The sequence below is a fragment of the Neomonachus schauinslandi genome, chromosome 14 (genome assembly GCF_002201575.2).
Source record: "Neomonachus schauinslandi chromosome 14, ASM220157v2, whole genome shotgun sequence".
NCBI classification, from domain to species: domain Eukaryota; kingdom Metazoa; phylum Chordata; class Mammalia; order Carnivora; family Phocidae; genus Neomonachus; species Neomonachus schauinslandi.
In genome coordinates, this window is record NC_058416.1 from 67,977,450 (window position 1) to 67,978,076 (window position 627).

Below are 627 nucleotides of genomic sequence, written 5' to 3' on the forward strand. Positions count from 1 at the left end.
TTAGCCCAAAAAAAGGAAGCAACTGATTTGGACAAGAAGTGGGAGCTGCACAGGGAGACCCAATGCTGGGGGAACAGCAGGTTTTTGTCTCACTTCCCCACAAGCCTGGAGCACTGTGTGAGCCTTGAGACTGCTGTCCCCCGCTGAGCAGTAATATTCAGCCTCGTCCTCAGCCTGGAGCCCAGTGATGGTCAGGGTGGCAGAATTGCCAGACGTGGAGCCAGAGAACCTATCAGGGACCCCCGAGGGTCGACTGCTAGTACCATAGATGACAGTTTTAGGGGCCTTTCCTGGGAGCTGTTGGATCCAGCTCACATAATTACCACGCCCAATGTTGGAGCTGCTTCCAGTGCAGGAGATGGTGACCCTCTGGCCCAGGGCCCCAGACACGGAGGGCGGCTGAGTCAGCACAGACTGGGCCCAGGACCCTGCAAGGGGGAGAGGCACAGAGAGAGTGATGCTGGGGTCTAGAGACAAAAGAGGAAGGAGGGCCCTTCATGTCCCCCCAGGGACCCTTCCCCTGTCCCTGCATCCAGTCACCTGTGCAGTGAGCGAGGAGGCTGAGGACGAGAGGGGACCAGGCCATGGTGGAGGTCATCACCGATCCTGCCTTCTGTGGTCCCACAG

General features: G+C 58.7%; 1 gene segment (V, D, J or C); it reads right to left on the minus strand.

Moving 5' to 3' along the window:
• On the minus strand, nt 1-627 carry LOC110584173. The segment is given in 2 exon segments: nt 1-428; nt 541-627. Coding segments are annotated over 2 exon segments (486 nt in total).